Source organism: Balaenoptera physalus (genome assembly GCF_965194825.1).
Source record: "Balaenoptera physalus genome assembly, chromosome: 15".
NCBI classification, from domain to species: Eukaryota; Metazoa; Chordata; class Mammalia; order Artiodactyla; family Balaenopteridae; genus Balaenoptera; species Balaenoptera physalus.
The window spans coordinates 16,840,333-16,853,262 of NC_138894.1; the positions used below are offsets into that span (position 1 = coordinate 16,840,333).

Here is a 12,930-nt window from a genome sequence, read left to right on the forward strand (position 1 = left end):
TTAATCCACCATTAATGTGGCTTTGGCTCTTCACACATTTGCTTCTCTCCTGTCTCACTACCAACTGACTCACCTCTTATCTCCCAGTTCAAAATCCAGTTGGCTCAGCCAGACCAATGGATTGATTCTCTTTGGGTCAGGTGTCTACTCCTGTCCCAAAAGACTCCAGACAGGGGGTTGGAGGGAAGGGGTCCATGGGGCTTCCCTTTCCAGAAGTGTGGTGAGGGCACTTTCTAGACAGGGTGGCTGGGGACAGGCAAGAGTAGGCTTGTGCAGTGTAGACTGTGGTGGGCTGTGTGCACGGTACTAGGCAGGAAGCATGAACTGTGTAGCTTGGTCACCAGGAACTGGCCCTCAGAGATGTCAAATTGTCCACATGCCAGGAGGGGAGTCACCTCTTACTGACAAACTCAAGTTAATAAACTCTCAGATCTTGGGGTGGCTAACAGAATGTTTCTTTTTTTTTTCTTCAGGATGATTCTTTATTCATTTACAGTGAGAAATACATGGGTCAGGAGGACAGCTGGCTGTACAGCAGATCTGTGCAGGCTCTCTCTGTAGCCATGCCCCAGGAGAAGAGCCAAATTTTATTGTCTTTCTTTTCCTTTTTTTAAATGTATTTTTTATTGAAGTATAGTTGATTTACTATGTTTTGTAAATTTCTGCTGTACTGTAAAGTGACTCAGTTATACACATATATACATTCTTTTTTATATTTTTTCCCTTATTGTTTATCCCAGTATATTGAATATAGTTCCCTATTCTACACAGTAGGACCTTGTTGTTTATCCATCCTATATGTAATAGTTTGCATCTACTAACCCCGAACTGCCTGTCCATCTTTCTCCCACCTCACTAAGAAGCCAAATTTTAATCAGAGAATGTGGTGCCACTCACGTCAGATCAAGAAGAACCAGGGACCCATCCCAGGGACCACGAGGCAGACATCCTCATCCCTGCCCCAGGCCAGGGCAGCTTGGTCAACAGCTGTTTTTTTTTGTGTTTTCTTTATTTTTTCCTCTTGGATGGCAGCTCTCTAGGGTGTGGAGACACTGACCCCTCTTTGAGGATTTGATAGGAGCCATGGACCCATTATCCAGAAAACCCCACAGAACACACAGTTTTGTGTTCAGTGTGGTGGATCTGAGACAATGCCATGTGTCCAACTCCATGTCGCTTTCCCCTGGGCACACGGGCACATGATGTCCCCCAGCCCTCCCGTGGTTAAGTGGGACAGTGTGATGGAATCCTGGCCCAAAACCTGGAGGCAGAAATGAAGGCCACCCCCAGGCCTGACCCCCAACTCTCCCCTCCTTATCTCCCCCTCTTTCTCTCTGTGCCCTGCTGGCCAGATGCACAGCATCCAGGGGAGGACCCCGAGCCCTGGGGGACAGAAGAGCAGGCAGAGGGAGGGGCCTGGGCTCCTGAGTGACAGCGCGGACCAGAGCCTCACCTCCTGAACCAGCCTGCTCTGCGCTGTGAGAAGGAAGCAGGGGCCGTGGGAAGCCCCCGTGACAGCAGTTAGACACCCTGACCGACACCCCCAGAGGCAGCCATCCGCAGACCCCGCCCCCTGCAGCTCGGGCAGCCCTGAGTGTGCCCTGCGCGGCTCCTTTGTTTAACACTCACTAAACTACAAGCACCTCCTGTCCCACCTTCTTGGGCGGAATACAAGTCATGGGGTCCCCATCTTTGTCACACGTTTACACACCACATCTCTTGGTCATACCAGCGAGGGCTTGAGGCCAACAGAAACTGCCCGAGTCCTTGTGTGACCTTGAGGGAGTCACTGGGCCATCCCGAGTCCATTGGCGCTGATTCCCGCCCTGCCCGCGCCCGTGAGCTTCCGCTGGAGAGGGCGCCCCAGGCCTCAGCCACGCTGGTGGCCACGAGCCAACGCCCGACTCCCTGCTCTTGCCCCTCGTGTCCGCCCCTCGGGGGTAGTGAGCTTGTCCTTGGGTGTGCGCTGCCTCGGGGGGGCCTGACCTGGCAGCTGCAGAGGTTTCTTCCTCCTGAACAAGCTGTGCCCCTTGGCTCAGACTCTTGGGGCACTTTGGCTTTTTTTCTTTGGTTCATGTAAATGCTCTTCTGACTAATGCCAGCCGTGTTCTCATAGAACCAGAGGAGTTTTCTGGAGGAAAGGATAGGGAGGGGGTGGGGCGGGGTAGGTGGCCTTGGAGGGTTACCAGTCTGCCCCTCCGGTGCTTGCCCTGGGTCAAGAGCCAGGCAGGAAGCTCTTAAGAGCAATTGCTCAAGAGCAGAGGAGGGCTGAGAGGCCTGGGGTAGAGATGGGAGTTGGGGGGAGTCACCCTGGCTGCCCCGGTCCTGCCTCAGTTTCCCTTCCATAACCCAGAGAGATGGGACCCGATGTGAAGGCTCAAGAGCCCCCTGGTTAGAGGGAGTCCAGGCCCATGGGGGATAGGATGCGGCTGTGCAGGGGTTGGGGGACCATGGGAGCAGGATGGGCATCAGGCAGGAGCCGGGGGTGGGTGGCTGGCAGGAGTGTCACTGCTGGGAAGAGGAGGGGATCAAATCAAAGCACCTGGAGGGCCCTCCAGGGCAAAGGCAAACACTGAGGTCACGGCTGCTCCCGCAGAGCTCTGCTCCCACACCCCAGCCCCCAGCTATAAGGGCCCCACCCCAGGCAGGGCGTCCAGGCTGTGGAGGAGTCATGGCCAAGTCACACCTGCTGCCGTGGCTGCTCCTGCTGGCCGCACTCTGTGGTCCAGGCACTGGTGAGTCTCCCCAGCCTCTCCTCACCCCACTCGCCACCCCGGGGCCAGGTGTGGAGGGGGCATCACGACCTCCTCCACCCCTTACCGAGCCCTGGCTCTGTCCCAGGCATTATCCTCAGGCTGTACCTTGTCCTCGTTTTAAAGATGAGGGAGTTTTGACTCAGAGAAACTCCAGGGCTTGTCCAAGGTTGCACAGCTGGCGGGCACTATAGCAGGTAGAACGCAGAGCCGTCCGACTCCAGCATGTTTAACGGTCATGCGTCCCAGTAAAATTGGGTTTGGAGGTTGGGTGAGGCCAGGGTGCCAGGTGTGGCTTGGACCCCAAGGTTGCTCTGGCCCCAAACAGCAGCTGTCGGGACCACCCCATCCCTGGCCTGCGCCCAGGGCCCCGAGTTCTGGTGCCAAAGCCTGGAGCAAGCATTGCAGTGCAGAGCCCTAGGGCACTGCCTGAAGGAAGTCTGGGGACATGTGGAAGCTGTGAGTACCACCCAAGGATGCACCGAGACCAAAGGTCTTGGGATAGAGGGTCCTGGGTAGGCTCTGGATGGGCCTGAAGGATTGGAGCCCCTGTAGGGGATGGGATGGAATGGGATAGGATGGGATGTGATGGGATGGGTTGGGGTGGAAGGGATGGGATTGATGGGATGGTTGGGATGGGATGGGATGGGATGGGATGGGATGAGTTGGGGTGGAAGGGATGGGATTGATGGGATGGGTTGGGATGGGATGGGAGGGATGGGATGGGTTGGGATGGGATGGGATGTGATGGGATGGGTTGGGGTGGAAGGGATGGGATTGATGGGATGGTTGGGATGGGGTGGGATGGGATGGGATGGATTAGGGTGGAAGGGATGGGATTGATGGGATGGTTGGGATGGGATGGGAGGGATGGGATGGGTTGGGATCGGATCGTGGGCAGTTGCCTGTGTCCTGGAGCACCCTATCAGCCTCAGCCACCTGAGCTGGGAGCATGGCCTCCACTCATGTGCCCCAAACTGGGGCCCTCTCCTCAGGATGACCTGTGCCAGGAATGTGAGGACATCACCTACGTTCTCACCAAGATGGCCAAGGAGGTCATTTCCCAGGTAATGAGGCCCAGACCCTGGACTGAAGCTTGGGGATTAAGAGATAGGGAAGAGGTTAGCCCCTTAAAGGAGCCATCTCCAGCTCGGGGGTGATGCCTGGGTTCCCCCGTGGGACTCCAGGCGCCTCTCGGCCGGGAGAGGGCTCTGGAAGCGAGCTCGGTAGCACAGCCAGAGACGGTCTTTCCTGAGGGGAGCAGTCATCCCTGTGCCCAAGTATGCGGCGCCTTAGCACCCTCCCAACTCCAGGGTCCTGGGTGAAGGTGGCCAGTCAGGTGGGCAATGGCCTCATGTCCAGGGGTTCAGGCAGGGGCAAACCTCAGAGAGTCCAGGCTGACGGCCCCGTCTCCCGCCTGCCTCCCAGGGCACGATACGGGAATTGCTGGAGCACGAGTGCGACATCTTCCCGCTGAAGCTGCTGGGGTCCCAGTGCCACCGCATGCTGGACACCTACTTCCCACTGGTCATCCACCACTTCCAGAACCAGATGGTGAGGCCCTCTTGCCTCGCCTGCACCCTGCCTCCTGCACGGCCTTCACGCCCACCCTCTCCCTGAGTTACCCCCCCACCGTGGCAGCCCACCCCCTGCCCACACGGGGTGCAGGAAACTCAGTGCCCCTCGGCCTGTAGCCAGGTGACAGCGCCCCCCACTCAGCCGTACACGGTGGGCCTGCGCGCTCTCAGGCACCGGCACGCACCCTCACACCCTTCACACAGACAAACGCTCAGTCACACACTCACTGCGCACAGTCTCACGCGACACCTACGCCGTCTACACGCTCACACGACAAACACACCCTCACATACTTACACTCACTCATTCTCACAAACATCCGCGTTCACACTCGTTCACACACATTCCCAGACACGTGCCCCAAAGTCCCCACTTGACCCCCTCTCTGCCTTTGGTCTCCTCTCCCACCCCGACAGAGTCCTAAGCCACAGCCCCAAACCAGCCTGCTCCCCGCATTCCAGGCCTAAAGGCAGTGGCCTGGTGCCTGAGTCCTTGAGCCAGACGGAAGGGGAGTGGGGGGGTCCCCTCCCCCACCCCAATCACCTTCTCACCCTGCGTTGTGCCCTAGAGCCCGAAGGCCACCTGCGAGCACTTGGGCCTGTGCAAACACAGGCATCCAGAGCCAGGGCAGGAGCCAGAGCCGTCAGGCCCCCTGCAGGACAAGCTGGTCCTCTCCGTGCTGCCTGGGGCCCTCAAGGCGAGGCCCGGGCCGCAGACACAGGTGAGATGGAGATCCAGAGAGCGAGGGCCATGGCCGAGGTCCTGGATCACTTGGCCTGGGAGGGGCAGCATTGGGAAGGGGACCAGCAGCTCCAGGCAGGGCCTACGGCAGGAGCAGGAGGAGGGGACACGGAAGTGGAGGCGAGTCGGGCGAGGCAGAGCCCGGAGGAGCCTTCTGTCCAGCTTGCCTCCAGCGCGATTCTCTCCCCCAGGATCTCTCCGAGCAGCGGTTCCCCCTCCCCATCCCCCTCCCCGTCTGCTGGCTCTGCAGGACTTTGATCAAGCGGATCCAAGCTGTGATTCCCAAGGTGAGGCGTCCAGGGCCACGAGGCCGCCCACACCTCCACTTCCCCCCACCTCTCCCCATACGCCCACCAGGGGCCAGCTGGCTGCATTGTCCCAACCCAAGGGACCCTGGCACTCAGGCTGGGCCTGGTAGGTGCCAGACCTAGAGCCTGTTCAACGACTGTGGGGAATTCCTTGGCGGTCCAGTGGTTAGGACTCGGCACTTTCACTGCCGTGACCCAGGTTCAATCCCTGGTCCGGGAAACTAAGCTCCCTCAAGCCATGGGGGAGAAAAAAACAAACAGAAACAAAACCACTGTGAAGCCCCGACTGTGTGCCAGGCACTATGCCAGGTGTCAAAGTACAGAAAAGAATCTCAGTCGTCTTTGTAGAAAAGGTTCTTTCATTTTACAAAAGGAGAATTTCCGCAGATGGACACTCCATCCCTGCCTGCCCCAAACGTGGGGTCTTCCAGACCTGTAGTGACCATCACCCAACGGCCCTGCCCTGAAATGGGGCCCAAGTGAGGACAGGCCCTGCCCCGTCGGCCCTTCCAGATGAGGGCCTGCACGGCCACCTGGTCACTGAGGGCGTCCCCACCCTCCTGAGTTTGCATTGTGGTGGGAGAGATTTTTTTCAGGTAGTGGTTACTTCAGAGCAGAGAATGAAAACAGATGAGGGGAGGGACAGTGATGGGGGAGGGGGTTTAGGATGGTCGTCAGGAGGCGTCTCTGAGGAGGTGATGGCTGAGCTGAGGCCTGGAGGATGACAAAGCAGAACGAGCTCGGTCGGCTCTGTGGCTGCCTCAGGTGGGCTCGGGGAGAGTGGTCGGCGAGGGGGCAGAGCGTAGGTCGGCGGGCCCGGGAGAAACACTGGAGCCAAGCGAAGGAACGCTGGACCTTCTTCTGAACGCAGTTCACAGCTGTGGAAGGGTTTCAGGCAGGGGGAGGCCATGACTGGATTTACACTTCAGCAAGATCGAGCTCCTGCGGTTTGAAGAATGAATTGGGCAGATGGGAGAGAAAAAATGAGAGCAAGGAGATGATTGCAGAAATGGGGAGTGGAGCTAGGAGGGGGACTGGGGACGTGTCTGGGACGGGGGCTCTGCAGGACTCAGCGATGGACGGGACCTGGGGAGTGGGGACGAGAGAGGAATCGGCAATGACTCCATGGACTTTGGCTTGAGCAATGGGTTCTCTGGAATGCCCCCAGCTGAGATGAGTAGATTTGAGAAGAAACAGGTCTGGGCAGAAAAATCATGAGTTCTCTCCTGGCCATGCTGAGTTGAAGACTCTTGTGCAACATGCAAGAGGAGGCGACAAGCAGGCAGCCGGATCCCCCAGCCAGGTCCAGAGACATCAGTCTGAGAGTCGAGGCTACAGACAAGATTTAAATCCCAGGGAACGGTTGGGATCATCCAAGGACGTGGTGTGGACCAGGTCGAGGAGAAGGAGGCCCGGTCCAAGCAAAGGGAAACACCAGCGAAAGAACCTGAGGAGGGACAGCCAGGAAGGTGGGGACACCACGGCATGAGGGTCACAGAGGCTGAGAGAAGAAGGCATTTCAGCAAGGAGGGAGCGGTCATCGGGCCCCAAAGCTGCTGAGGGATCGACAACACATGTCCAGGGGGATGCTGTGACCTTGAGAGCTGTTTTGGAGGAGTTACGGGGACCAAAGCGTAGCATTAAGTACTGACAACTCTTCCATGAAGTTTTTCTGGGAAGGGGAGTGGAGATGGGTGAGGCTCTTTTAAAAAAAAATTAATTAATTAATTTATTTATTTATTTATTTATTTATTTGGCTGGTCTGGGTCTTAGTTGCGGCTCACGGGATCTTCGTTGCCGCATGCAGGATCTTCGTTGCGGTATGCAGGAAATTTAGTTGTGGCATGCGAACTCTTAGTTGCAGCACGTGGGATCTAGTTCCCTGACCAGGGATGGAACCCAGGTCCCCTGCATTGGGAGCACGGAGTCTTAGCCACTGGGCCACCAGGGAAGTCCCGGGGTGAGGCTTTTTAATGAGAGAAGCTATTTTAACGTGTTCACATGCTAAGAGACCAATGGGCAGGAGGGAATAGCAATGAGGCAGGACAGAGAGGAGGATGCAGAGGTGAAGCACGTGTGCAGGTGGGGGCAGGGTGGACCCAATGCACAAGGAGATGGGCCAGCTTTTGACAGAGCAGGGATACCTCATCATAGCAGGAGAGGAGGCCGAGTGTGGGATCTGTTGCGAGCAAATGGGTACATTTGGTGAGATGTACCATTTGGAATGTGTTACATCCCAGAGAAGTACACGTCCCTCTGCCCTACTCCTTCCTCGGCCTTTCTGGTGCTAGGGGACAGCGGAGGGTTGCAAGCAGGAGCAGGGCCCAGGCCAGCCTGCCGCATATAGGTTCTTTTTTTTTTAATTGAAGTATAGTTGATGTACAGTATTATATGTTACAGGTGTACAATATAGTGATTCACAAAACTTTGAAAGGTTATATGCCATTTATAGTTATTATAAAATATTGGCTATATTCCCTGTGATGTGCAATATGTCCTTGTAGCTTATTTCATGCATGTAAGTTCTTGGCTGAATGAATAAAGGAGCGGAGGGATGAGCGTGCCTGCCGCCTCTCTCCTTGCCCCTCAGCTGGGAGGTTGTGTTTGGAATCAAGGGTGGGGTGGGGAAACTCCTGGCTTCCCCCAGGGACTCCTGAAACCGCAGGCTCTGGAGCACAGACAGGAGCGGGAAAGCACAGCATGCCCGGGTCAGGAGGGAGAAGACTCAGGTCTGGTTCTGCCTCTGCCCCAGGCTGCCATGTGGCCTTGGCAATGACCACCTCTCTGGGCAGCTCTGGAATTTCAGCAATTCCAGACTCTTTGAAGTCAAAGGTGGGTCCATGGCCTGATTCTTGCACCAGTTCAGTGATTCTGGGCAAGTCCCCTGGACTCTGTGATGCTCAGGGTCCTTATCTGTAAACAGTATAATAATTCTCCAAGGGAACAAAGTAAGGTCTACAAAGTACCCAGCTAGTGCTAGGCACTGACTAGGTCTTTCAAGAGAAGGTCCGACCCTGCCCTCTCTCGGCCCCCACCCCAGGGTACGCTGGCCACAACTGTGGCCCAAGTGTGCCACGTGGTACCCCTGGTGGTGGGCGGCATCTGCCAGTGCCTTGCCGAGCGCTACGTCTCCATCCTGTTAAACACACTGCTGGACCGCATGCTGCCCCAGCTGGTCTGCGGCCTCATCCTCCGGTGCTCCAGCGAGGACGGCGCTGGCCCAGGTGAGCCTGCAGTCCCAGCCTCTGCCCATCGCCCACTCTCATCCCTCCCCACCCTGGCCCTGCACGACCCTCTCCCTCCCAGGTGCCCCTGCAATGCACCAGTGAGGACGGGAACTGAATACTCTGCAGGGCATCCTTGACTGTTTTTTCTCTCTAGCCCTCACCGCTCTGGGGTCCCTGCCAGGAGAATGGCTACCGCAAGACACTGAGTGCCAGCTCTGCGTGTCTGTGACCACCCAGGCAGGGAAGAGCAGCGAGCAGGCCATGCCACAGGCAATGCGCCAGGCCTGCCTGGGCTCCTGGCTGGATAGGCAAAAGGTGAGGGGCAGGCACAGCAGAGGCTTGGGACCCAGGGGCTGCCAGTGGTGGAGGGTGGAGCCCAGGAAAGACTTCCCAGCCAGAGATACACTGAGATACTTCCCCCCCACCGCCGTTAAGGAGCTCAGACAGGCAGACGGGATGTGGGCCAAACAGTGGTGGTGCTGTAACTTAGGGCAAACCCCGCTAAGGTCAGGAGTTGTCTCTGGACAAAGGGCGTGGGCTCTGGAGGACCAGCAGGCCTCTCTCATGGACCAGGAGGGAGGCCCGGTCATCTACCAGGAGATGAGTAATGTCAGGGCCGGCTGGAGCCCGAGAGGGCCTGGCCATCTCTCCAGGGTCCCAGTCCTGTCCCAGCGCCAACCCTCCTTCCGGTGTGACTCAGTGGGGACCAACCCCCCTGCAGGAGAGGGCTGGGCCTGAAGTCCTGGAGTCCCCGTACTCAGAGTGGGCGACAAGCCCGCTGACTCCCGTCCCAGGAGGCTGCTTTCCACATGGTACTCCCTACTGCCCATCACATCAGGTCTCCAAGACCAGATGAGCTTTAGGATGCCTTCCAGAACTGAAATTTAGGGGGAGGGGGGAAAGGGGGATGAGATTCTGCCCCTGTGCCTCCACCTCCAACGTCCCTGGCTTTCCCGGCAGAAACCCCCATTTCAGCCCACGGCGGCTTGTTCAGAGTGTTACAGCCGGAGCTGCTCAGCGGGGACTGAGGGCTGGACCTACACGAGGTCCGGGGGAACCCTGGGGTGATCCATCTAAGTGGGGAGGCCTGGTCAGCCAGGCAGGAGAGCCCTGCCCTGGGCCCGGGCCCACCCCACCCTGTGTCTGTCTCCTTCCGCAGTGTGAGCAGTTCGTGACGCAGCACGCACCCCAGCTGCAGACCCTAGTGTCCGGGGGCTGGGACGCCCACACCGCCTGCCAGGTACACCCACCCTTCCCAGCTGATCCGGGACTTTCCTCAGCTCCCAGGACCCCCGCCCTCTCCGGTCCACGGTCCTCAAGGGCCCCATTCCCCCGGGGTGCAGGGCGGCCCCATTCCCCCGGGGTGCAGGACAGCCCCAGGAGCGCAGGCCCCCAACTGGGACATGCCCTCGCATGTTTTACGATAGAAAAGGCAGTCTCAGAGAAGTCAAGAGAAAGCCACGAAAGAATGAAAAAGAGGAGTATGGGAAGGGAGAGGGCAGCTTTAAGGAGTGTGGTTTGAGGTGCATTCTGGGATGGGGGGGTGTTCACTGAGCAGTGTGTGCTTGATGGTGGGCTACAAAGTGAGAGTCTTGGGACGAGCATCCCACCTCCGCCAGCTCTAAACCCAGAAGGGCTGTGGCTCAGGGAGTGGCCCAAGGAGTCCATGAGGTCACCTCAAGAGCTCCCACCAGGTGGCAGGTGGAGTGAGAGCCGCCCCTTCTAGGAGGAGATTCCCTAACATCCTCAGAGCTGGGAATGGGGGGTGCAAGGCCTCAGGCCCTAATGCTGTCCCTGTGGCAGGCCCTGGGGATGTGCATGACCCCGTTCAGTCCTCTCCAGTGTGTCCACAGACCCCACTTCTGATGAGAACTCAACGTCATGCCAGGTGAGTCCAGGCCCCCAACTGACGGGAGTGTGGGCAGGTCCTCCTCCCATCAGGAGGGGAGCCCCTCTGTCCCCAAGCAGGAAAAGACAGCCACTGATTCTGGCTGCTCCATCCTCTTCTTCACAGGCCAAACTCGAGGCTCCTGAGGGCCCCTGGCAGCACCTTCACCAGAATGACCTCTCTCGAACCCGCTCACCCCTCTGCCCAGAATCCCTGTGGCGCTCAGTGCCAGGCCCAGCTCCCAGCTCCCTCACTCTGGCCCAGCCCTCAGGGGAGCTTCTGTGCCTGCCTGAGGCTTCCCCCTTACAGCTCACCCTCTGCACTCTTCAGTCTTGGATGTGTTTAGACCAAGGCCAGCCTTTCCTGAAACTCAGGGGAAATCAGACTTTGCTGCCCGAAGATGACACCCCATCAGAGGCCAGGAACTCTGCCATCACCTGTCTCCCCACTCCTGAGACACATCCCTCTCTCCCTCCCCTGTCATTCGGTCAGAGGCCGCACCTTAGGATGGAGGGGTGGGTAAGATGCAGCCTCTGTGCCAGGTGCCTTCCGGCAGGGAAGTGCCCCTGAGAACAAACCTGGTCAACTTTACAATTCTCCCCAGAGCAAGACCCCAACACAAAGGTCATTTATTCATTTCTTTGCTCATTTTTTAAAAATGCAGTGAGTGCCTGTGGCCAGGCCACCTTCTAGGGGCAAGGGCCAGAGCTGTGAATAAAAGAGCGAGCCCGCTGCCCTCCTGAAGCTCACACCCCGGGGCCAGCCTCTTCCATCTGCAGGTCAGGGAGAAGCCCGGCCTGCTCCCCAAATCCTCAGCCTGGTCTGTCCTATCTCTAACCACAGCCTGAAACCAGAGCCACTTCCGTCCACTCTGGGTGTAAGGCACAGCCAAGGCTGCATCTTCTGGAGGGGGTCTGCAGAGGGGGTTTCCGGGCCGGGGCCACCTTCACACACTACCTGAGCCATCCCTGCTCTCACAGGGTAGAGATCTCCCCAGGGCTGGGCCGAGGGGATCTCGTTGTGGGCCCCCAGTGCTTCTCCAAGTCCTGGCTGCAAGAGGACAGCAGGGGAAAAGCTGGGCCCTGCCTCACTCCGATCTCCACGTGCACAAGATCCTAGCTTTTATAATTATTCTGCTAAAACACTTTCACAAAATTCAAGATTCAGAAGAATAAAAAGTGGGAACATAAAGTACCAGAAAAGATAGACATGTGAAATCCTTAAACTTTTTTTAAACATCAGGAAACCCCTGGCGTGGTCAAAGGTGAGCACGGCAGTGCTCAAGCCTGGCGGAAGGTGATTGGCCACTTTCAATATTTGAACGTTTTCCTGCTTAAGAGCTGTTGTTGCTTTTTGTAAGGTTGAACTCCCAACTTTTGTTTGAAATGCCAGGGTGACTCGATTCCTGCTGTGATGTATCTCCTCAAAGCTCACTTGGGGCTGGTCACGCTGGGGATCAGTTCCCAGGTAATGCAGCAACCATAAGGATACTAACAAAGTGCCATCTCCTTGTCCTAAAAGAAAAGACACTGCCCTTTAAGATGCTGCAGAAGCTGCAGCCTCACCCTGAAGGTAGCCGGGCGGGGGTGGGGGGGGCCTGCCCCACCCTCCTTCATGATGGAGAAATATACGCCTACGTCACCTCTCCCTCCTGTAACTGCTTCCAGGCTGGACCCCACCTGTTACCCTCCCCCCTCCCAAAGAGCCCACCCACTGTGATGAAGTGAGGTCGTCAGGGTACCCCAAACTCAAAATATACCAAAAAAAAAAACAACCAACCAAATTAATTAACCTTTAGCATTAAAGACCTAAATGCCTGGAAGTGTCCCTTCACTTCATAAAAGAACTTTTATTATGTTTCTTATTATAAAAGAAATACATGTTTACCGTAGAAAATTCAGAAATTGCAGACCAAGAAACAGTTGAAATCACCCACAATCCTACCAATCCCAGGAGAGAGCTATATTGGATGTAGACTTTGACCCTGAACTAGACTTTTTCAATCCATTTGCCCACCCTTTGGCTCCACCCTGAATGGTTCCACCATTCAAGCACCAGGAAGAGCTTTTTATACAACCTGCGCTTGGGGTAGGGAAGATTGACACAAACCCTTGGCCTCTGAATTTGAACTTTTAAGTAAATCTTTTTGTAAATCTATAGCAGACTATTGTCTTGAAAGCCATTATTTCAATTACAAGACTAAGGTCCCTGAGAGAAAAGAGCGTTTTAAATTTTGAAAAAAAGCTTGGTTGGGAAGATGAAGTGCAGTGACAGCCTGAAGGATGGGAGGCATTAACAGTTTATCCCAAAAGCAAGCGTGGGAATGAGCTCCTGATAATGGAAGAGGAGGCTTCACTCAAAAGGTCAGGAGTCAACCAGCTATGGGAGGAGAGATGTGGCTACAGCTGAGACTCAGGGTGGGGGTCCCTGAGACA

At 56.6% G+C, this 12,930-nt stretch overlaps 1 protein-coding gene across 4 annotated transcripts; it reads left to right on the top strand.

Moving 5' to 3' along the window:
- Window positions 1-2,634: 2,634 nt before the first annotated feature.
- Window positions 2,635-12,652, top strand: SFTPB (surfactant protein B). Of its 4 annotated transcripts, none has more exons than XM_082427220.1 (11): window positions 2,635-2,735; window positions 3,082-3,212; window positions 3,749-3,820; window positions 4,182-4,307; window positions 4,900-5,052; window positions 5,264-5,359; window positions 8,421-8,604; window positions 8,762-8,922; window positions 9,767-9,847; window positions 10,411-10,495; window positions 10,622-12,652. In XM_082427220.1, the coding sequence occupies exons 1-10, from the start codon at window positions 2,672-2,674 to the stop codon at window positions 10,471-10,473; spliced, it is 1,131 nt and encodes a 376-aa protein (XP_082283346.1). In that variant the 5' UTR covers window positions 2,635-2,671; the 3' UTR covers window positions 10,474-10,495; window positions 10,622-12,652. The 4 variants fall into 4 exon arrangements, with proteins under 4 accessions (XP_082283346.1, XP_082283347.1, XP_082283349.1 ...); XM_082427221.1 differs by having other exon boundaries at window positions 8,490-8,604; XM_082427223.1 differs by having other exon boundaries at window positions 2,639-2,735; window positions 3,085-3,212; window positions 8,490-8,604.
- The last annotated feature ends 278 nt before the right edge of the window (window positions 12,653-12,930 follow it).